Source organism: Bos javanicus, chromosome 24, assembly GCF_032452875.1.
Source record: "Bos javanicus breed banteng chromosome 24, ARS-OSU_banteng_1.0, whole genome shotgun sequence".
Taxonomy (NCBI): Eukaryota; Metazoa; Chordata; class Mammalia; order Artiodactyla; family Bovidae; genus Bos; species Bos javanicus.
The window spans coordinates 60,561,709-60,583,769 of NC_083891.1; the positions used below are offsets into that span (position 1 = coordinate 60,561,709).

Consider the following 22,061-nt stretch of genomic DNA (forward strand, 5'->3'; position numbering starts at 1 on the left):
TTACTTAGCCTAAGGTCTAACGTGATTAATATCAAAGGTTAATACTTATTTCTTCTATATATTCATTAATGTGTGTAAGGGCAGGGGATGTGGAGACTTAGCACAAACATTGGCTCAACAAATGAAAAACCCTTCACCAATACAATTTCTAATCAGCCCATTATACTTATACTAATAGTTTTCTAACTTTTCTAAGGAACCTGTTTTTAGAAGGTTTAAAGCATCTCGTGCCTCTCACAGTTGGGAGGCTGTGAGCAATCACATGTGGCGGGACAAGCCTGTCAGGCAGGCTAGAGAACCTTCAGAGGAGTTTGTAGGTTAAAACACTCTTATCACGCCCAGGAATTATTATTAACTGGAGCTCTAGGTTAACTCCTTCTCCGAAAGAGGTGGTGGGGGACAGCCCCCCGTAAAGTCAGAGATGTAGGTGAGAGCACAAAGTAGTAAAGTAGGCAGGCTCTGGTAATGGGGGTAGATGCTCGAGGAGTTCCAGGGGGACTCCTGAGGCTCGATCCCACGTTTGCGTATGTCGAGCTTCCTTCCTCATGACCTTTGTCATGGGCAGAGTACCTCACTCTGGCCCCCAACATCTCCCCCTTTTTTATTTCTTAAAACAACCAGATGCAGCTCAGTCGCGAGCTTCCGGATGCTCTGCCGGAGAATCCTGACAATACAAGGAAGAATGATTATGAGAAGTAGGATTAGAGACTAGGGATATTAGACAGAATATTTTTTCCAGAAATAAAGTTAGAGAAGGTGTTAAAAAAATCATTAGCTGCTCCAGTGGCGGTAAAATCCAGTTGAGAGTGTTCCAAGGTCTGTATTTGATTATGAAGTTTCCCTAAGTCCAGGCCAATATCAGAACTGTTCCAAACACCTGAGATATGATTTTTAATCTTTTCCCATTCATAATCTGTCTCGTTTACCTTCAAAGATGTCACGCATATCCACCTGTAATCAGCGTGGCATGTCAAAGCCATCTTCACCTTTAAAGCCTATAACTCAGTCCCAATATGCATAATTGCTTCTTCTAAGGCGTCTACTCTCATCTCCAATTTTCTATCTATAGCTTCCTGAGTTGCTAGAGTTAAAGAAACAATTTTAGACATGGTATCAACATATTGGGCAGTATGCACTTGTTGAGTCAATGATATTGCTGCCGCAGTAACAGAAGTCATTGTTGCTATCAAAGCTGATATTCCTAAAATAAGTAAGCCCACAAATCGTTGTTGTCGCATTAAATCTTGTAGTTGTTGTAACACAGTGAGACCATAATTAACATATCAACAAGTGGTTACATCATAAGATAAGGTGGACGTTGTAGCACTACAAAGGAGCAAACATTACATTGAGGGTTTAAACAAGATGAAAGCATACATTGTTCACAAGTCACTACGTTAGGTCCACCTGAATAATTCATGCCTACAATAAGTTTGTTGGAGTCATTAGTAAAAAGGAAAACATAAGGCGAGGGTGGATAAGCTAAAACAGAATAAGTAGAATTATTTTCTGGTTGGAGTTCACGCTGCAGCTGCCCTGTCAGTCTCACCGGGATCTCGATGTTTATCTTGTCTCCCCTGCCGGCGGGCTCCTCTTTTGTGATCGAAGCAATGGGGGAACTGGATGTCTGGGGGTCTGCAACATGGAGAATCAACCTGTCCCGGATCTAAATTGGAGAATTTGCATCCTGTGGAAAAATACAAGCACATCCTCGACCGCTAGTTAATAATGGGTCAGGACCCTTCCATTGTCCTGAGAGGAGGTCCTTCCATTTGACTAACGGTTTTGCATTTAATTGCTCCAGGCACCAATGACGAAGCATTGCAGTAGTTCCAGCCAGATCAGTATTTAGAATATATTACGAAAAGAGCGTGTTGCAAAATTTGATGGGGAGAACTATACTTAAACTCCCCTTCTGTTATTTGATATTTCTTGGTTTATGCTTAAATAAATTATGCTCTAATGATTTGATGTGTACTTGATTCCCTGTTATTTGTTTATACCATCTTACAACATAAGTTAATAGTAAGTTGTTATTTATCAGATATAATTAAAGTGCAGAGAAATTAAATGCTTCTCTGAATACAAACACAGTGTTCTCAGAAGAGTACACAGTTCACCTTAATAGGAGTTTAAAGATAAGAGGTACATTGATAATAGCATAACTCTATTTGAAAGTCAACCATTTCAATTATTGGCATATACTGATTGTTTTAAAAGGAGGTGGGGGGGCCATATGTGATTTCAAATCTGTATTTCTGTAATCTGCATTTATTTGCCCAGATAGTGCTTTCTAAACAGATAATCTGTTCCTTAGAGCAGTAAGCACTCTGTAAGTGGCATGACTTAATGAAGAGTTGACCTATTGTCCCTTCTTTGCGTTAGCTAGGTACATCTCCCTTAATAAATGTCAGCTTTGATTTCTTCCTTCAAGTGAGAATTTTTACAGTGTATTTTTCTGTTTAGAGACACTTAAAAATCTGCCTAAAGCTAAGAACATTCTATACCACCCCCTGCACAGACCTCCTAAAGTCCCTGCATTCATCTTTTGCATCTCATATTACAAATTCAGTAAATGGAGTCTTCAGGAATCACCTTGTTTTCTCTCTTTTACTTAAACCTACATTCAATTCAATACCAGGACATGTTTTACACCAAAAAATAACCCAAATCTGCCCACTTCTCATATTTCTAGTACCTCTATTCTAGGCCAGATCTGATCATCTCTCACCTACACGCCTCTGTATGTATGCTGCGCTAAGTCAGTTCAGTCGTGTCCGACTCTTTGCGACCCTGTGGACTGCAGCCCACAGGTTCCGCCGTCCGTGGGATTCTCCAGGCAAGAATACTGGAGTGGGTTGCCATGGCTTCCTCAGGGGATATTCCTGACCCGGGGACCAGACCCAAGTCTCTGTGTCTCTTGCATTGGCTCAGGTTTGTTTGTTGTTGTTGTTGTTCTTTTTTACCACTAACGCCACCTGGGAAGCCCTTACATGACTCTAGTAGCCTCTCTTTTTTAATTTTTATTTTTAATGGAGTATAGTTGATTTACATAATAGCCTCTGAGCTGGTCTCTCTGAAAACCACTTTGCTTACAGCAGCCAGTTTCTAAAAATGTATGTGTTTCTGTTGTTTTTCCACTGGACTTGGAATAAAATCCAAATTGTTTGCAGTTCTGTTGTCCTTAGCTAGGCTGCTTGCATTGTACCCTGCGTGTGTCTTGTTCGGGAGTTAGAGATCTGGGCAGGGAAACTTGAGTTACCTCAAAGTACTTTACTTGGTATGAGCATTTTTACGTTATAGTTGTAATAGAATTCCTACACCTTAGAATCATAGTTTATTAACTGGAGAAAAAAATCATAGGTAATTAATTGATTTCCAGGTGCTTATTTTGGCAGTTAAATAAAAAGCTGTTTAATTCTTCTTCTTTTTTTTTTCTGTTTTTGATTTATTACAGATCGAGCCGGGAGCATCAGTACCCTTGATTCTTTAGACTTTGCAAGATATTCAGATGATGGTAACAGGGAAACAGATGAGAGAGTGGCAGGTAAGAGTCTAAAGACAGATTTGGATGTTTTTGACATTCCAGAAATAATGAAATGACTTGAAAAATTCTCTTTCTTCTACAGTTCAGTATGTGAATAGAATTAGATAGTTATCATACAAAGTTATGTTACTAATTTATTGGTTTCAGGGAGCGTTCCTGAATGTTCAGCAGCCCCATCCGCTCTTTCCAGTGATGCTCTGAGTTCTTGGTTATGTGTGCCTGCGACTGCTGAGTTCTGCTCACATCTAACAGTTTACAGCCATATAGTTATAAAACTGGTGGAAAGCAGGTGTAAGTCAGCCATGCTTTAGTGCAAAGTTATTTGGACCTTGCTCTCCTCTTTCCTTTTATCCTCCAGACCAGGGCTAAGTAATATTTACATGATATGCTGCTGCTACTGCTAAGTCGCTTCAGTCGTGTCTGACTCTGTGCGACCCCATAGACGGCAGCCCACCAGGCTCCCCCGTCCCTGGGATTCTCCAGGCAAGAACACTGGAGTGGGTTGCCATTTCCTTCTCCAATGCATGAAAGTGAAAAGTGAAAGTGAAGTCGCTCAGTCGTGCCCGACTCTTAGCGACCCCATGGACTGCAGCCTACCAGGCTCCTCCATCAATGGGATTTTCTAGGCAAGAGTACTGGAGTGGGGTGCCATTGCCTTCTCCATTTACATGGTATATACCAATGCAACTCTGCTGATGGTTAAAAATTGGTTTACATACTTCCATGCTGATTGGTGATCAAAACTTTGTCTTCATTCCTTGGATTCTCCATGGCCACCACTGCATCCCTCTAGAAACTTCATTTGACTTTCCTGTGATCCTGAAAATAAAGGTTGTTAATACTTGGTCCACTCAGGGTTTCCTGGACTTTGCCCATTCCAAAAAGAAGAGCAGCATCCTTTTTAGTTGCTTGGTTCCTCATTCCAGTCTCCTTCCCCTCTCCACTCTCCCACCAGTTTTGCCTTTTTGGCATTGCCATTGGATCTGTAGGGACTTCAGAAGACCAATTTGTACCCTCTGTATTCTGCCCTCATCAGATGAGGCCAGTTGGATTCTTCTGGGGGGTCCACCCTGAATTTACCAGTATAGAAGCTCTGGCTCCTCAGATGTCAAGGGACTGGCACCTTTCTGGTGCTTCAGGGTGTGACTGTTAGTTATTGAAGTAGTTCCTGAATGTCTTTATAGGAATTGTGGTTTTCATGGGACGTTGACTCTGAGATAGACGGGAAGCCACCCTCAGTTAGGCATTTTCCCCCGCTGGGGTGGTGGGCACACCTGGTGTAGGAAAGATGCCACATGAGACAAGTGGAGCCTGTGAGGGCCCTTTGGGGTCAGGGAACATCCACACTGTGGCTCCCTCTCTTCATCAACCCTGTTGAATTTTTTTTCCCTTTACTGGAACAAGGTTGTTAAAACCTGCCATATATTTGCCTGTTCTAGTCATCATGAATAAAGATGAGTGCTATGGAGCACTAATTTTTATAGAGCACTTGCTCTTTTCTGAACACTTTGTAAAAGTATCTTAATGCATTAAGTTATAGAATTATCCTCATCTTCCACTCCCCAAGAAACTGAGGCACTCAGAGAGTCTTAAGACTTTAGTGGCAGAGCGAAGACTCAAATGTAGATAGCCCAGCAGCAGAGCCCACGACTGATCATACCATATGCCACCTCGTAGAGTGAAGGATTAAGTTTGACCTATGTAAAATGACATTCCAATATGTGCTTTTCATTTCTTGCTTGAGAAAAGAGCTATTGAATGTTTAAAAATCTCAAAGAGTATTACATGAGTTAAGGGGGAAAATGATGTAATCATTTTTAGTTCAGCAGAGGCTCAGAGAGGATGCGGCAGTGAGAACAATAGCAGTGTCAGCTGAAGGGGGAAGTCACTGGAAGACTCAGTGCAGCTGCCGCCTCAATTGTCATGATTTAGTCCTAAGCATTGTTAGTTGACAGATGACACGGTAATTATCTCTTCTCAATTACTGGTCTTTCAATTAGCTTCTAAGTTACTGCCAATGGTTAGTAAAGAGCTGTGTCGAAAGTGCAAATCACATCAGTAATATCTGAAAATTAGCAAATCAAATGGGAATTATTTCAATAATTTTAGGACTTATCCTCCTAATTACATCATTTGTTAAGTGGCATTATGTTATATTTAATTATATAGTAAATGTTGGATGTTATATGTTATTTATTAAGTGTTAAATACATGATATTTTAGTTTATTTGAAACTAATGACTCATTTGAAAAGACCCTGATGCTGGGGAAGATTGAGGGCAGGAGGAGAAGGGGACGACAGAGGATGAGATGGTTGGATGGCCTCATCGACTCAATGGACATGGGTTTGCGTGGACTCCAGGAGTTGGTGATGGAAAGGGAGGCCTGGCGTGCTTTGGTTCATGGGGTCGCAAAGAGTCGGACACGAATGAACGACTGAACTGAACTGAACCAAATATATTTAGTTTTGTATATTGTATTATTGTTCAGATGGTTATGTATTTGAAAAAAACTTCAACCCAGACATAGACCATGTAATTATTTTCATTCCTCTAATTTTTATTTGAAAACCTAAAGTCAAATTTAAGAGGTTCATCGTTATTCTTGTTATTAGGTATGCTAGTATTTTTAATGAGGGGAAACATGGATGTAAAAGCAAGATGTTATAACTAAGCAAAATACTATAACCAAACATAACTAAGAAGGAAAATTTTAAATAGTTGGTAGTTTGACCTTGTATTTTTAATCTAAAGATTATACTCTTTCTCTAAGTTTGGGAACATAAAATAATTTCTGCTTACTATATAATGCTAATATATAAATACATGCAGTCTTGAGAAAGACAAATAGTATGTGATATCATTTATTTGTGGAATCTAACAGTAATACCAGTGAATCTATGTATAAAACACAAATAGACTTACAGACATAGGAAACAAAGCTGTGGTTCTGCAAAGCAGGGAGAGAGAGGGGGATGGGACAGGTTAGGAGTATAGGAGTAACAGATACGAACTACTAAACGTAAAATAGATCAGCAACGAGGGTTTACTTCATAGCACAAAAGTTTATATCTCATATCTTGTAATAACCTATAATGAGATACAGGCTACAAAAAATGGAATGACTATGCTATACACCTGAAACGAACACAATATTATGAGTCAGTGATCCTTCAGGATAAATGCATGAATGGATGCAGTCTTTCATCTTCACTGGGAAAAGGAAGAAAATACATGTTATTCCAAGAAAATAACCTTTAGACTCTTAGGGCTCTTGTACCATAGCCTGTTGTTGAATTAAGTGTGTGATGTGTGGCTGAAAATTTAAATTAATCACAATTCCCATTTCCAAAGAGACTTTTGTCTCTTAACTAACCATTGATAGTAACTTAGAAGCTAATTGAAAGGCCAGTAATTGAGAAGAGATAATTACCATGTCATCTGTTATTGGATCACATGTAAACCTTACTGAGAAAGAACAAAAATCTCTTTTTGATGTTCCTGTACCAGTCTCGGGCAGAAGGAGTTCATAGATAACACAGGCTTTGAGTCCATTGCCCCATGATGCAAATGCGAGTCTGCTCCAACCATTAGTAAACTGTTTATCTGACATATAAGTGTGTGTGTGAGAGAGAGATATATACATGTATGTATGTGATGATTTTCATCATCATTTTCCTAAATTTAAAAATCTGGTTATAAGTCTATGCAGGTGTTCCTTTAATGAGGAAAAGATCTCTAAATTAACAGATGTTTATAGAGCACCATTATTTTGACTTTTGTGTCAAAAGAACTAAGACTTAACAAATATTTTAAGATAGTAGTGATACACACTGGCATATATCCCAAGTCATAAGTGCCTCATCTAGTACCACTGATACAATACCAGTATTAGCCAGCCTTGACTGAGAAATAACTGTTTCAGCCAATCTAGAACGGCTGATAATGACGTAGTCATTAATTATTTTGGTAAGATTATAATATGCAGTATTACAGTATACCTATATCTTTGCAGTTGTTACTTTAGCTCCACTAAAATGGCATTCAGCAGTATTGGGCTAGTAGAGGCTGGGGCGGTGCAGTGAGCAGGCTGGTAGCTGGTGCCTACAGTGTGTTTTAAAAGCATTCACTTCTTCAGACATTCTTATGAAGAATTATAATGCTTGAAAACTACTTGGAGGTCGTTTGGTATAATATATTGCTTTACAAAGTAATAAGTCTTGAGTTTTAATCCAATATCTTTGAATAAAGAAGTAACAAATACATATGTGTGTAAATATATCTGTTCAGACCTTTCATGGAAAACTTTTCACATAACTGCAATTATTTGATCATACTGTGCCTTTATAGAGATGTGCTATAGCTTCAAAGATATGCCTTTGTCTTTTAAAGTCTGTATTATATATTAAGAAACATGCAGCAGAGTGAGTTCATTTTGATAAGCACTAGCTTTAAAAGCAGTGGTAACTTCTAATGGCATTTGGCAATGTATGTGTAGATGTGCATAAAAATATAAATTCTTGCCGTCTGACATGGGTTTTTCTGGCTTTCTGTGCCTTGATCATTCATTGTTTTGCTCTTGGTCACCTAAACTTTCACCAGTTGAATTGTTTTCCACCCCCCCCCCCCCCAGTTTGTGTTTTAACCAATTTTTGGTTTTTGTTTTTTTTTCATATTCTATCATTCTGGTACAGGGCATTTCTGATCTGCAATTGTTCTGTAATATGTCTTAGTAAATTGTAAGTGATACTGAAAGTATGATATGTGTACTTACTTTGCTTATGGTATAGTGAAGTGTTTTTAAATCAAAACCTAGAGTTTTGAAATAGAAGAAAAGTAAATCTATTCTGTACTTACCTTACACATCGAATCTGTGCAGTCTGACTTTAAATACAAACTCTAAGAGCTTCCAGAAGTGTAATTTTTAGGGAAAATGTTTCTACTTTGTTGCACAGAAAGGTTTGCAGATCAGCATTGCTGACGACCAAAAAAAAAGTCATATACACACCATCTGATTTTTACTGTGCTTTCATGTTGCTGCGGTGAAATTCTGTGCATCAAAATAATTGGCCTTCATGTACTAGATGTGATTCAGTTACAGCTTAAGTTTTTAAGGAAAATGTGCAAACTGAGTGAATTCTATTTTTTCCATATATTTTTATAGCTTTGTTGTCTCTGATAGCATTTCATTTGCCATCTTCTTTTTTCTGTTTATTAGTCAATCAGGAAAAAGTTGCATCTCTAAAGTTTTAAATTTACTCATCTTTATGCAGAACTATTTAGATAATATTTTTTTTAATATCCAGTTGTGACAAAGATCACTTAATTTTCTCAGAGCTTTACTTCACAGAAATGACTTTTCCCTCCAATACTTTTTTCTTCAAAGCAGTATTTATATATTTTAAAGAAAATTCCCAGTAAAGACATAGTTAAATCTTGTTCATGATGAAACATTTCAAAAAGCTCATTAAAATGTTTCCTCAATATTCATGTTTATTGTATTAGAGTCTGCAGTAACAGGAGGAATCTTTAAGTTTCATTAGTACCTCTTAATGTGAACAAATATCTATTTGAAGAGTTGTCAGAAACTTTGAAATTCTACTTAATTTTATTCAGTATCCTTAGATAACTACACTCTTATTAGAATTGCACACAATCATTTGCTTTAGAATGATTTTAATTGTAACTTAAAAAACAAACGTATGTCTATTCTTTGGCTTTAAATGAAACCTAAAATAAATCCCTTGGAACTTTTTTTAGATATGTATTTAACATATCTGTGCTTGTTTACAGAAGATATATACTTGTTTGTAGAAAAATTGATAGACATCCCACATTTGTAAGATACTTAAAACATACTTCTTCAACATCTTAATGAAAGAATATATTCACTGTTTCTGTATGTTGATTTAAAACATTATTCTAGATAAATACTTTTTTTTTAATCCTAAGATTTTCTTTAACTGTATTTGCTGAACTTCATCTAAGTTTTGTCTTTTCCCCTAAATTATGTCACCTGGAAACATTCCATTCCATTTCCTACCTAGACTGAGTGAAGCACAACACCCAAGGTTTTTATTTGCCTAAATGAGAGTCTGCCATAGATTTTATTTTTAAATAGAGCTATTCCTTGTCAGACAGCTAGAACATGTGATCAGTAGTCCCCTGTATTCTAAAACTATGGAAAACATTCACCAGTTTGCTTGCAAATCAACTCTGCTGCATGCGTTCACAAGTTTCATAAAGATTGCATGCTTTCTGTTTTCAATACAAATTGTATTTTTTTTCCATACCCATCCTTGCTTTTTATTTTTTATTTTTGTTTCCCTTTTCTTGGTTGGATGCCTGTGTGTGTTTATTCCAAATCCCTGTCCAGTCCTGGAGTTTGAACTACGGAAAGCCAAGGAGACCATTCAGGCCCTCCGAGCCAACCTGACAGAGGCTGCAGGTGGTGTACACACAACTTTTTTGAGACTTTTTCTACTTTGACATGTAGAAGTAGCTGAGACATTTTAAAATGTAAAAGAGTAAAATATTATTTGTATTTTCTTCCACCAGAACATGAAGTTCCTTTACAGGAACGAAAAAATTACAAATCAAGTCCTGAAATTCAGGTGGGTGAATGACAGATCTAAAAGTATCTTCCATGTGAAATGGAGCACAAGTATTGAAAGCAGAAGACTTACAGTACTGTTTCCATCTTCTCTCTGTCTCTAGGAGCCAATCAAACCTCTTGAAAAGAGAGCTCTAAACTTCTTAGTCAATGAATTTTTATTGAAGAATAACTACAAGCTGACATCAATAACGTTTTCAGATGAAAATGATGATCAGGTACAGTTTCCTCTTTTTATTTTTTTTTACAATAATTTGTTTCCTTTCTAATTTATAATGTACTTATTTCTTTTATCTAGCTTTAATTTTTTTTAAAGTTATACATACAGTAAAATTCCATAACACCAAAATACTGAATAGAAAAGAAAGAACATTTCAAATTGATGAAGATTGGTTTCTATTTTAAGAAATTAGAAAAAGAAAACTAACTGAAGTCCAAAGAAATTCAAAGGAAGAAAATATTAAAAATGAGAACATATCAGTGATACGGAGAAGGCAATGGCACCCCACTCCAGTACCTCTTGCTTGGAAAATCCCATGGACGGAGGAGCCTGTTAGGCTGCAATCCATGGGGTCGCTGAGTCGGACACGACTGAGCGACTTCACTTTCACTTTTTACTTTCATGCATTGGAGAAGGAAAGGGCAACCCACTCCAGTGTTCTTGCCTGGAGAATCCCAGGGACGGGAGGGCCTGGTGGGCTGCCGTCTATGGGGTCGCACAGAGTTGGAAACGACTGAAGTGACTTAGCATGGCATCAGTGATATAGGCAACAGAGAACAACAGAGAAAAATTAATAATAACAAAAAACTGGGTTTTTGAGGTTAATGAAATTGGTAAACCTCTAGCCTGACTTATTAAGAAAAAGCGACATGAAGCAAATTATCAGAATCTGGAATGAGCAAAGTTATATCACTATAGATATCTACTAGACTTTTAAGGAAGAAGTAAAGTAAATGAGCAAGGTTATATCACTGTAGATACCTACCAGATATTTAAGGAAGAAGTAATACCACTTTTCCACAAACTCTTCTAGAAATTGAAGAGAAGGGAATTGTTCATAACTCATTCTATAAGACCAGCATAATTCTGATTTCAAAACCAGATACAGACCTGGCTAACAAAGAAAATGGCAGGCTCATTTTCCTCATAAGCATGGATATAGAAATTCTATATAACATTTTACTATATTAAATCCAACAGTGTGTAAAAGTGCTAATACACAATGACCAAATGGTTTATCTGAGGAACATAAGATTGATTAGTCCAAAAATCAGTCATTGTAATTCACCATTTTAAGAAACTTTTCAAAAGAGAAATGATATGATCAGCTCAAAACACTTGACACAATCAAACATGTCTTTCCTGTAAAAACTTTAAAGAAATTAGGAATTGTGAGGAATTTCCTCAGATTCATAAAAGACATTTATAGAAAAACTATCACTAACATCATACTTAATGATGAATGATAAGGAATAGATAAGGACTAAAACAGGAATATCTGCTCTCACTACTTCTATTGAACATCATACTGAGGAATCTAGCCAGTACAAGGCAAGAAAAAAAAATAAAAGGCATATATTTTGGAAAAGAAGAAAGAAAACTTTCACTGGTAACATGATTCTATGTATCGAAAATCCTATAGACTGCTTATAGTGTTAAACACTATAATAAGTGATGATAGACAAGCTGTAGGATTCAAGGTCAGTAAACAAAAATGAATTGTATTTCTGTATGCTAGCAACAAATAAACATTCAATTTTAAAGATAACATTTATAAAAGTATCAAAAAATAGGAAATACTTAGGGATAAATATGATGAAGGATTATGCACTGAAAACTATTATACATGCTGAGAGAAAGTAAAGAAGACATAAAGAAGAGACATATTGTGCTAATAGATAAGATTCAGTATTGTCAAAGTATCCATTTCTGTAAATTGATTTGTACTTTTAATACAATCCTAATGATCTCACCAGCTTTTTTTGTAGAGGTTAGCTTATTCTAAAATTTCTGTGGAAATGGAAATAACATAGTATAGCCAAAACAACTTTAATAAAGAATACAAACTTAGGGGACTTCACCTAGCTGACTTTAAGATATTATAGTTCAGACAGTATCTTACTGACATAAACATAGACAGATCATTGGAACTTAGTGGAGAGTCAAGAGATTAGCTCACACATAGATGATCTTTTGATGTCTAACAAAGCACAAAGTAAACTCCATTCAGAAAGTGTAGTCTTTTTACGATTGGTACTGTACCATTTTGATATCTATATACCTCCAAAAATGAACTTTGAACCATACCTCACACCATACACAAAAAGTCATTCAAATGGCTCATGGATTTCAATGTAAATTCTAAAGCCATAAGGCTCCTAGAAGAAAACATGGAAAAATTCATTGCAACCCTGGAAGGCAGGCCAAGATTTCTTATATATGACACCAGAAGTATGGTGTTCTTCATCAGATATTTGTTCTCATCAAAGTCAATAGCTTCTACTCTTTGAAAGCAACTCTAAACAAATGAAAAGATGAGCCATAGATTAGGTAAAATATTTCAAGTAACATATCTGATAGAGAATTTCTATCCAGAATATTTAAAGAACTCTATAAAATGAATAATAAAAAAAGACCCAATTTTTAAAAGAATGGACAAAAAATTTATATAGATGATTTTATAACAAACATATATACATGATTTATAAAAAATATAGATGATTTATAACAAAGAACCTATATGGATATCAAATAAGCACATGAAAAAAGATGTTCTACATCTTTAGTCATTAGGTAGATAAAAATTAAGTCACAATGAAATCCCATAGCACACTTATTAGAATGTTTAACTGAGACTGTACCAAGTCTTGGCAAAGATGTGGAGTAAGTAGAAATATCATCATTGCTCATGGGAATCCAAAATGGTACAGTCACTTTGGAACATTTTTTAGCAAGCTATTTTAAAAAAATTAAAACCTTCACCACCTATATGACTTGATCATTCTGTTTCTAGATATTACAGTCCAAGAGAAGTGAAGGGAGATGTTCATACCAAGACTCCTACGCAGTGTTCACACCAACTTTATTTGTAATAGCTGACATTAGGGAGACAACCCAAGTATCCAAAAGCAGGCAGTTGAATAAAAAATTCTGATGTATCGTTACATCAAATGCTAACTCAGCAATAAAAAAAAATGAACCTCTGACAGATGCAACATAGATTACTCTGAAAATCAATAATCTGGATGAAAGAAACCAGGCAAATAGAGTACTTGCTGTATGCTTCCACTTATATAAAATGGTAAGAAACATAAACCTGTAACAGTGATGGAAAACAGAGCAGTATTTTGCCTAGGAACGGGGCATACGTGAGGAAAAAGGGGGAAGTTTTGCAAGCGGCCGGTCAAACTCTAGGGAGTGAGCAAGTTCATCTTTTTTTTTTCCGTAGCTTTGGTGTTTAATCTTTTTTCTTTTTTTTTTCTCTGCTTTATTTGTTTATGTTTGGCTGTGCTGGGCCGTCATTGCTGCTCTGACTTTTCGCTCTTTGCAGCGAGTGGGGACTACTCTTCAGTCGTAAAACTCGGACTCTGGGGGTGTGGGCTCCAGTAGTTGCAGAACATGGGCTCAGTAATTACAACTCCCAGGCCTGAGATCAAACAGGCTCAGTAGCTGTGGCACACAGGCTTAGTTGCTCCATGACAAGTGTGATCTTCCCAGATCAGGGATCGAACCTGTGTCTCCTGCATTGGTAGGCAGATTCTTTACTATTGAGCCACCAGGGAAGCCCCCAAGTTCATCTTCTTGATTGCAGTGGTCTCTTCAGGTGTGTAGTCAGATGTCAAAACTTAGCAGATGGCACATTTTAAGTTAGCTTGTGGATTTAAGACTTCCCTGGTGGCTCAGACGGTAAAAGTGTCTGCCTACAATGCGGGAGACCCAGGATCGATCCCTGGGTTGGGAATATCTCCTGGAAAAGGAAATGGGAACCCACTCCAGTATTCTTGCCTGGAGAATCCCATGGACAGAGGAGCCTGGTGGGCTACAGTCCCTGGGGTCGCAAAGAGTCAGATTTAAATTGTGCCGTTTGTTACTTATTAACTATATACCCCAATAAAGCTATTTTACAAAGGGCAGTGCAAGTGCTCCTCAGTTCCTTCTTCTTTAGCCACTGGATGCTGCTCAGTGGTATCTCACCCGACCTTAAAGCAGCTCTGTCCTAGGGCCCTCACAGCTTTCACATTTCGCCTCTGGCTAAAAGGTAAGACTTTTTACCTGAATTTATCTTTGATCATTTATCTTAGTGGCCTGGTTTTATCTTAATGGCTCTGAGATTACCTAAGATTATCCCTGACTAGCCTATAATCTTCTTGAGGCTAAACGAATCTCTTGTTCATCTCTGTGCCTGCGTGTATAGTAGCACTCGGTACATACTTACTGATAGTTTTCTTACATTCTTATCTGCATATAATCATTATCTTACTGTTTTTTGGTTCCCTCTTGCCAGTTCTTTCCTTTACTTCCTATCCTTCCTTTCTGTGGTGCTATGTGAAATTTTCTTATTATAAATAAAGTCTTTATTTTCAACTTCTCTCTGAATATCCCTTTTTGTTTGTTTTTTTAAATTTTATAAATGTATTATTTTTTAATTCTTTGGTTGTTGTGGGTCTTTGTTGTTGCACGCGGGCTTCTTCTAGTTGTGGCGAGCTGGGTCACTGTTCATTCTGGGGTGCATGGGTTCCTCACTCCTTGGTTCCTCTTGTTGCGGAGCACAGGCTCTAGGTGCGCAAGTTTCTGTAGTTGCGGGTGGCAGGCTCAGCCGTTGTAGCCCTCGCGTTCTAGAGCTTGCCCTCAGTAGTTCCAAGGCATGTGGAATCTTCCCGGACCAGGGACGAAACCCGGGTCCCCTACATTGGCAGGCAGGCTCTCATCCACTGTGCTACTAGGGAAGTCCAGAATATCCTTCTTGCTGTAAAGAAAGCTTGTCTCTCCACTGAGTACCCTGTTTCCCTTATTTTCCAAGTATGAGGTGGGGGTGCATCTCACACTCCTAGACACTTCCTGACTCCCAGGATGTTATTCACCGGGCACATACACTTTGACATTATCACACAATTATGTTGAGTTTTCAAGATAGTAGCAATAAGGAAAAGATACATCTCAAAAATGCAAGATAAAACCACCACGTAGATTTTTTTATGTTACTGTTTTTTATCTTTTAGGATTTTGAACTATGGGATGACGTAGGATTAAATATTCCAAAACCTCCAGACTTACTGCAACTCTACCGAGATTTTGGAAATCATCAAGTAACTGGGAAAGACCTTGTGGACGTGGCCAGTGGTGTAGAAGAAGACGAATTAGAAGCTCTGACACCAGTTTTAGGCAACCTTCCTTCAACCCTTGAAACTCCTCAGACTGTAGAGGTGAGAGGTATTAATAATCAAGTCCACAAAAAGTGTTTAAGCCATGTAAAAGCAGACTATGAGATGTTGAGTTTCTGTTTTTCTCCCATTTTGATTTTAGAACTCCTTGCTAGTACAGAAATTAGAAGATAAAATTAGTTTATTAAATAGTGAGAAATGGTCTTTGATGGAACAAATCAGAAGACTTGAAAGGTTAGTACTTAATCATCATTTCTATAAAACCTCTTAAAATTATTAAAGAAATTGACAAATTATATAAACATATAAGATAATATTTCAGTTGTAAGGCATAATTTTTCATATTCTAATACTTCTGGGGAAAAAAATCTTATAATTGTGTATATACTTAATGTGTTCTTCACCGCCAAAAGTTGTTAATCACTGTAATAATCATAAAATCATATATGTCTTAGAACCAAGGAGTAAGATATTTTTTACTTTCTTCAGGTTGTATCAGTAGTAATAAAGGAACTTCTTCGTGCTAGTGTTATACATATTTTCCATTCATTATTTCATTTAATTCTTATACTCATGATGTGGGTTAGATGGAATTTTCCACATCTCACACACGAAGAAGACTAAGTGATAATCCAAAGCATAGTTTATAAAAATATTTTTATGTTTTGTTGTAAGAGTTTGTGGCTACATTTCTATATGAAGCATCAATATCTGTGGTACAGAAAAGATTAATTAGTTGCCAAATCACTTTGTATTAATATGTTATACTTTTAAATCATTAAACCCAGTATGAGGTTTATGCTATTGCCAAAGTCTTAAAAAATACAATTTTCTTCTCTAATAATTTGTCTTTCTTTTACAGTGAAATGGACTTCCTCAAAAATGAACACTTTGCCAGCCCTGTAGTTTGTGACTCTGTTCAGCCTTCTTTGGATCAGTCTCCCCACAAAGACTCTGAAGACAGTGGACAGAATTCAGTTATAAATAGTTTGGACAAGGGAGAAAACAAGGATGTCCATCTTTCAAAATCAGATGAAGTTGATTCTACTGTTCCTAAAGAGACTTTCCCGCATTCTTTCCCCAGGAGAGAAAGAGAAGGAATACCATCTTCTTCTCCATCAAGTAAAAACACAGTCCATTTTGATAAACCCAATAGGTTAGTATGTGTCCTGTGTTTTGAAATGCATCTTTCAGCTATTTAGTACATTCTCAAACTAGAAGAGTTTCAGTTGTTATTTTGCATATCAGATACATGAATTTTTATGTGTCTGGCATGAACTTAACACATAGCAGAGTCCACATCACTGTGAAAAATCACAAGTAATTACTAAGTTAAATTGTGTTGCAGAGGAGTAGACCATGAGTGAACTAGGTCCTGTTTTAGCTCAGTGCTTAAACCCATAAACAACATGCATGCTCTCTGGGCTGTATTGTACCCAGTGCTTTTACCTTCTCTGTGTTCTACAATCATTATCAGACTCAGTAGAAAGTTTTGATATTAAATAGTTGCCTTTACTAAAAAGGTGATTAGTTCTTGATCTTAGTCCTTTTTTCTGTTTCTGCTTCCATTAGTAACATTGTGTCATTAATATTATCTTAATTCATTTAATTTTTATTGAATCACAATGATTGAACTTAGATGAGCAAAGCAGGGTCCCTTGCCCATCATGATTATGTTTTCTAGTAGAGGAGACAAAAAGTGTTTACATTATAATGTGGAAAAAGAATATTCTCTGAGAGTGGAATATTTATTGAGTTCTTTTTATATATCAGACACAGTTCTAAACGCTTTACATATGCTAGCTTAGTTAATCCTCACACACACCCTGTGATGCATTCTGAGCCAGTCATACTTCCTCCTCCTAATAAATGGAGGAGTATTATAGCAAGTGTTGGGATGTAATAGGAAAGCATGACTAATTTGTTTTAGACTTAAAGGTACTCATTATTAGTGAGAAGTATTTGATTTTTTTTTTCCAAAGCAAACTTTTTGACTCATATGCCACAACTTTGTGTGTGGTTGTGTGTGTGTGTGTATGTGTAGGTATTATGAGGGGGTCACAGGATTGAAATAGACATGGCCTAGTCTTCAAAGTGCATTTAATCTAATATGGTTAAGATATAGTCATAAAAATAATGCAGTGGCATTTATAGTAGTTCCATATATCTCCTCTATACTCCAAAGCCACTCTCAGGAGAAAGATGATTGTTAAATTTGTCCAACTAACTTTTTTAGCTCTTAACTGTGTGTCAGGCAATGTCAATGAAGAGTTTGAAGTTTAAAGAAGAGTGAAAGTGTTAGTTGCTTGTCATGTCTGACTCTCTGGGACCCCATGCACTGTAGCCTGCCAGTCTTCTAGCTGCTGCTGCTGGCAAGTCACTTCAGTTGTGTCCAACTCTGTGCGACCCCATAGACGGCAGCCCACCAGGCTCCCCCATCCCTGGGATTCTCCAGACAAGAATACTGGAGTGGGTTGCCATTTCCTTCTTCAATGTATGAAAGTGAAAAGTGAAAATGAAGTCACTCAGTCGTGTCTGACTCCTAGCGACCCCATGGACTGCAGCCTACCAGGTTCCTCCGTCCATGGCATTTTCCAGGCAAGAGTACTGGAGTGGGGTGCCATTGCCTTCTCTAAATGAAGCCACTAGAGAAGCCCAAATGAAGAGTATAATAACAGTAACCAAACATATGGTACCCTTCGGTTACAGACTTTACAGTATGAGAGAGACTGTCAGGCAATTATAATATTGTAAAACGTAGTAATATAAGAGAAGTTCAGCTTGCTTGAGGAACACACAATCAGGGTACCTAACCTAGTCGTCAGAGTAGGAAAGATTTCAGGGAAGAAGTATTTTCTAACTTTATACCTAATGAGTAAGAAGTGAACCAGGCCAAGAGATAAGAGGAAGTCTTCCCACTAAAAGGGACTAATAGGAGCAGAAGAACACTGCACTTGGAAGCAAGAAAGGGTTTATGAAGACCGAAGCAAAGCATGCAGATGAGAAGACAACAGAAGGGGAAGTCGGAGAATTAAGCTGAGACCAAGTCACATAAGCTGTGTTAACTCATTTTAGAGACTTGGAACATGATGGTATCTAAGTTTTAAAAGAAGGTAGGGAAAACCACTAGACCATTCAAGTATGAACTAAATCAAATCCCTTATGATATACAGTATAAGTGGGAAATAGATTTAAGGGACTAGATCTGATAGTGTCTGATGAACTATGGACAGAGGTTCCTGACATTGTACAGGAGACAGGGAGCAAGACCTTCCCTAAGAAAAAGAAATGCAAAATGACTCTCTGGGGAGGCCTTATAAATAGCTGTGAAAAACAAAGGAGAAGAGGAAAGATATACCCATTTGAATGCAGAGTTCCAAAGAATAGCAAGGAGAGATAAGAAAGCCTTCCTCAATGATCAGCGCAAAGAAATAGAGGAAAACAATAGAATGGGAAAGACCAGAGAACTCTTCAAGAAAATTGGAGTTTCCAAGGGAACATTTCATGCAAAGATGGGCTCAATGAAGGACAGAAATGGTATGGGCCTAACAAAAGCAGAAGATATTAAGAAGAGGTGGCAAGAATACATGGAAGAACTGTACAAAAAAGATCTTCATGACCCAGATGATCACTATGGTGTGATCACTCACCTAGAGCCAGACATCCTGGAATGTGAAGTCAAGTGGGCCTTAGGAAGCATCACTATGAAGAAAGCTAGTGGAGGTGATGGAATTCCAGTTGAGATATTTCAAATCCTAAAGGATGATGCTGTGAAAGTGCTGCACTCAATATGCCAGCAAATTTGGAAAACTCAGCAGTGGCCACAGGACTGGAAAAGGTCAGTTTTCATTCCAATCCCAAAGAAAGGCAATGCCAAAGAATGCTCAAACTACCGCACAATTGCTCTCATCTCACACGCTAGTAAAGTAATGCTCAAAATTCTCCAAGCCAGGCTTCAACAATATGTGAACTGTGAACTTCAGATGTTCAAGCTGGTTTTAGAAAAGGCAGAGAAACCAGAGATCAAATTGCCAACATCCTCTGGATCATGGAAAAAGCAAGAGAGTTCCAGAAAAGCATATATTTCTGCTTTACTGACTATGCCAAAGCCTTTGACTTGTGGATCACAATAAACTGTGGAAAATTCTGAAAGAGATAGGAATACCAGACCACCTGACCTGCCTCTTAAACCTGTATGCAGGTTAGGAAGCAACAGTTAGAACTGGACATGGAACAACAGACTGGTTCCAATTAGGAAAAGGAGTACTTCACGGCGTATATTGTCACCCTGCTTATTTAACTTATATGCAGAGTACATCATGAAAAACACTTGGCTGGAGGAAGCACAATCTGGAATCAAGATTGCCGGGAGAAATATCAATAACCTCAGATATGCAGATGACACCACCCTTATGGCAGAAAGTGAAGAACTAAAGAATCTCTTGATGAAGGTAAAAGAAGAGAGTGGAAAAGTTGGCTTAAAGCTCAACATTCAGAAAACTAAGATCGTGGCATCTGGTCCCATCACTTCATGGCAAATAGATGTGGAAACAGTGGCAAACTTTATTTTTGGGGGGTTCCCAAATCACTGCAAATGGTGATTGCAGCCATGAAATTAAAAGACGCTTACTCTTTGGAAGGAAAGTTATGACCAACCTAGACAGCATGTTAAAAAGCAGAGACATTACTTTGCCAACAAAGGTCCATCTAGTCAAGGCTGTGGTTTTTCCAGTAGTCATGTATGCATGTGAGAGTTGGATTATAAAGAAAGCTGAGCCCCGAAGAATTGATGCTTTTGAACTGTGGTGTTGGAGAAGACTCTTGAGAGTTCCTTGGACAGCAAGGAGATCCAACCAGTCTATCCTAAAGGAGATCAGTCCTGAGTGTTCATTGGAAGGACTGGTGTTGAAGCTGAAACTGCAATACTTTGGCCTCCTGATGTGAAGAGCTGACTCAATGGAAAAGACACTGATGCTGGGAAAGATTAAAGGCAGGAGGAGAAGGGGACGATGAAGGATGAGATGGTTGGATGGCATTACTGACTCAATGGACATGAGTTTGAGTAAACTCTGGGAGTTGGTGATGGACAGGGAGGCCTGGCGTGTTGCAATCCATGAGGTCGCAAAGAGTTGGGCATGACTGAGCGACTGAACTGAACTGAAGTTTTAGAAAGAGTCCTCTAGAGTAGTGGTAATTAGAGGGTAGCAAGAACCGAAACTCGTGGGATATCTGTTGGAAGAGTCCAAGAAAGAAATGGTGGAATTTCCTGTATTGGAAAGACGTAGATAGATTTGTAAGATAGTTAGAAGGTAAAAAAAAAATTGATTGGATTAGGAGGTTAAAACTAAGGGAAGGATAAAGGCTTTCTGGCTTGGGCAGTTAGATGCCTTGTAGCTCCCTCCGCTGAAAGATTAGGGGAGTGGGGACATAATGAGCAAACAGGCTTCAGCTTTGGCACACTAAGTCTATAATCAGGTGCTCCTGAGGGCTACTTTGTGGTGTATACTAAATAACCTCTGTTATGTAACCTTAGATGTTATGTCACCCCTTCTCTTCGTAGATTGAGCACATAAAATACAACCCATAGTTACAATATTATGAATACTATTACATAGAGACCAGTGTTATTTTACAAATATAAATGTTTTAACCTTCTTTATTAAACATAAATAGGCTAATATTTTCAATTACAAAAAATCCTTCATTTAAAATATATGTGAACATTGAATGAGCCTCTCCTTCATTTATTTTTAATTTTTTATTCTTTTATGAGGGTTCCTAACATTGAGGGTTATCATTATCATGATACAGATCTGCAAAACTTCTCAGCAACATACCAGGTTAGCCTTTGCAGCCACTCTTTACCTTTCTGGGACCATAGAGAATTAGGGAAGGGGGGGAAAAAAGTCCTTATTTCAGGTTTTGCAAACACTTTCTGTAGTCATTGACCTGCCATACAACTTCAGGTTTAATCTATTAACATTTATAAGACATTCATTCACATAATATCAGCTCCTTTAAGCTCAGCTGCTGCTGCTAAGTCGCTTCAGTCGTGTCCGACTCTGTACGACCCCATAGACGGCAGCCCACCAGGCCCCGCCGTCCCTGGGATTCTCCAGGCAAGAACACTGGAGTGGGTTGCCATTTCCTCCTCCAATGCATGAAAGTGAAAAGTGAAAGTGAAGTCGCTCAGTCGTGCCCGCTGTTGCTATTCCTTTTTCCCTGTATGATTCTCCAGTGAAGTGACCTTAAATCTTTTGTGGCTAAGAAATTCAAACATGTGTGAGGTAGAATTCAAGTAATGATGGGAATTAAAACCTGCAACTTAGTTTCTCCTTAAACGCCAGTTTAACTATTCGATATTGTCCCATTTTCCATCATTGTTTTCTTCTAGGAAGTTGTCTCCTGCTTTCCATCAAGCACTACTCTCTTTCTGTCGAATGTCAGCAGATAGTCGTTTAGGATCAGAGGTAAGTTATACCAGATTCCTGCAACTTTCTTAAAACATTCCGTTTTTCTT

At 37.8% G+C, this 22,061-nt stretch overlaps 1 protein-coding gene across 5 annotated transcripts in view; it reads left to right on the plus strand.

The window, feature by feature from the left end:
• The window catches only part of RELCH (RAB11 binding and LisH domain, coiled-coil and HEAT repeat containing), a 114,136-nt gene that overhangs the window by 24,095 nt on the left and 67,980 nt on the right, over positions 1-22,061 (plus strand). For all 5 annotated transcript variants that reach the window (XM_061400362.1, XM_061400361.1, XM_061400358.1 and 2 more), the window contains exons 2-9: positions 3,458-3,547; positions 9,923-9,994; positions 10,105-10,160; positions 10,264-10,377; positions 15,380-15,583; positions 15,684-15,775; positions 16,404-16,697; positions 21,936-22,011. In XM_061400362.1, the coding sequence (XP_061256346.1) occupies positions 3,458-3,547; positions 9,923-9,994; positions 10,105-10,160; positions 10,264-10,377; positions 15,380-15,583; positions 15,684-15,775; positions 16,404-16,697; positions 21,936-22,011 (998 nt within the window). The remainder of the gene's footprint in view (positions 1-3,457; positions 3,548-9,922; positions 9,995-10,104; positions 10,161-10,263; positions 10,378-15,379; positions 15,584-15,683; positions 15,776-16,403; positions 16,698-21,935; positions 22,012-22,061) is intronic.